This window comes from Centruroides vittatus, unplaced genomic scaffold (assembly GCF_030686945.1).
Source record: "Centruroides vittatus isolate TY-2023 unplaced genomic scaffold, ASM3068694v2 contig_206, whole genome shotgun sequence".
NCBI lineage: Eukaryota > Metazoa > Arthropoda > Arachnida > Scorpiones > Buthidae > Centruroides > Centruroides vittatus.
This window is the reverse complement of record NW_027121276.1, coordinates 66,767-69,069: the sequence shown is the minus strand read 5'-3', so window position 1 is coordinate 69,069 and position 2,303 is coordinate 66,767. Positions and strand designations below refer to the sequence as shown.

The window sequence follows — 2,303 nt, the reverse complement described above, 5'->3', positions numbered from 1 at the left end:
TAGAGACTCGTAAATCGGAACCTCGGTAATCAGAATCGCCGGTAATCGGCACGATTTTCAGTCGGACTGTGTCGTGCTGAATCGAACGTTTTTGATACTAAATTTACTTCTAAAGTATAATTTTCATGTTCTTATATTCTTCAATATATTTATTTTGTTTGTACAAAATAAAGAAATAATTTTTAACGATACGATAGCCTCGATTATTATTATAAAAATTTTCGTTAGGCTTAAAATCGACGAAAATTCAACACGAAGCGACACGCAACGGAGAAAAATTCAACAAGAAGCGACACGCAACGGAGAAAAATTCAACAAGAAGCGACACGCAACGGAGAAAAATTTGAACATCGGACAGGTTAATATATTTTTTCGTACATAAACCGTAATCGGAACAAATCCCTAATCTGAACAACCCCAGTTCCCAATTGATTCCGATTTTCGGTTCACTACTGTATTCTGAATTGTAAAAACTAGATTGTATTTGGTCAGTAAAATATTTAGAAGAGTGAACACTTTTCTAAATATTCTCAACTTTTTAAAATCTTACAACAAAACGGATGAAGGATCCAAAAATTTTCCAAATGTAATTTTGAATTCCACTTGATTTCTTCCTCAGTTTTTACGATCTTACAAACATTCCATTTGCAATGTCATCACGCTTTGTTGTAGCTTTTCGTACAGGTGGATGCATTGCAGTTTCTTCACTTTCTTGGTCATCAAAATCATCATCTACTTCTATTACGTCGCAAGTTTGTATAGAAATATTGTGAAAAATGCATGCACCAATAATTGTTTTTACAATCAGGTCCATTCGACACATGTCTAAAAATTTTAATCGCATGAACCGTCCAACAAGATGTGCAAAAGCACGCTCAATTATGTTTCTACACTTTGCTAATTTATTATTATACAGCTTTTGCACACTGTTGAGATTCCCGTTATCTCGATATGGTGTAAGCAAATGTTGAGATAATGGGTAGGCACTATCACCCAAAATATGGCCACAGCTGAAAAATCCATCTCCGGTGTCTACTCTTTCATGCAATGCTGATCGTCGGAAAACATAGGCATCGTGTACTGACCCTGCTTCACCTACATAGCAGTCCAAAAATGCCATTTTTCATTACAAACTGCTTGTAGAATGACAGAGTAATATTTATTTCTATTGAAATAAGCTGCTGCTTCTTCAGTTGGTGCTTTAATGGCCATATGCTTTCCATCAATACAGCCTATAATTCCTGGGAAACCAGACTGGATATAAAAAAATTCCATTGATTTTTCAGCATCCTGCTTCGATGGCCAAAAGATTATTTTTTCATTTTCATTTAATATTAAAAGAGAATCAATAACCTTATTTAAAATGTTCCATGCTGTACGTCGAGACACATTAAACCGATCGCCAATGCCTCTAGAAAAAAGGAAAAAATATATATTGTATTTAATATCAATTCTTTTTTTATTTTAAACTAAGTTATACCATTGTACTTATATGTCTTATGACTTACGCCGTCTTATATCAGGTAATTAATAAATTTAAATACTATTCATTTAGAAATTACAGTATTGTATACCAATATAGAGAAATCGGTTTGAAAGAGAATGTGAACAGAGCAAAATGTGAACAAAATATTCGTTTGCAGCGCTCCGCGTCGCAAAGCGGAGATCTTCAAAACATTCGTTTGTAAGTCTGAAATGTTGTTTAAAATCAGTTGGGTTATAAAAAGGGACCGTCTCTTCAACAAAGGTTTCTATCTTTTTTATGGATCTTGCACTTCTTTTGTCTTATTTCATTTTTTCCACAATGATATTCATAAGAAGATCATCGTCGTCCGATTTGGAATCAAGTAATTCTAACTGTAATGTAACGTTTAAAATAGTAGCTTTGACAATATTATCGATGCTGGAAACCGCCATATTTCTTGTTAGTGTATGCGTATACTTTCGAACTGGATAAACAAGCACGAATACACGTGCTAATGACGTCACTTCCGGTGTTCAGAATTAGCACTGCTAACTCAGAAGTAAACGCACCCTTATTCTATGTTGTTAGCACGGTCCTAAACAGTTGAGTTCAATATTAATTAATGCACTTTTCCATTAGCTCGAACAAACTACATCATTTGTAATGTGTTTACAAACAATAAAAATTCCATTAAGCGACAATTATAATGCGTACGAAAACGTTTACTGACGGTTATTAGAGTGTTGTCTCGCAGCATTATGTACTCAATTAACGGTACCAAACGCAGTTATCCCCAGTTCGGTATTACTAAATGTTACACAGAGAGAATTCTTCTGAA

At 34.2% G+C, this 2,303-nt stretch overlaps 1 protein-coding gene across 1 annotated transcript; it reads right to left on the bottom strand.

Moving 5' to 3' along the window:
* Positions 1 to 622: 622 nt before the first annotated feature.
* On the bottom strand, positions 623 to 1,120 carry LOC136970607 (uncharacterized). Its single transcript, XM_067265053.1, has one exon. It carries the CDS (start codon positions 1,118 to 1,120, stop codon positions 623 to 625), a length of 498 nt encoding a protein of 165 aa, XP_067121154.1.
* Positions 1,121 to 2,303: the final 1,183 nt, after the last annotated feature.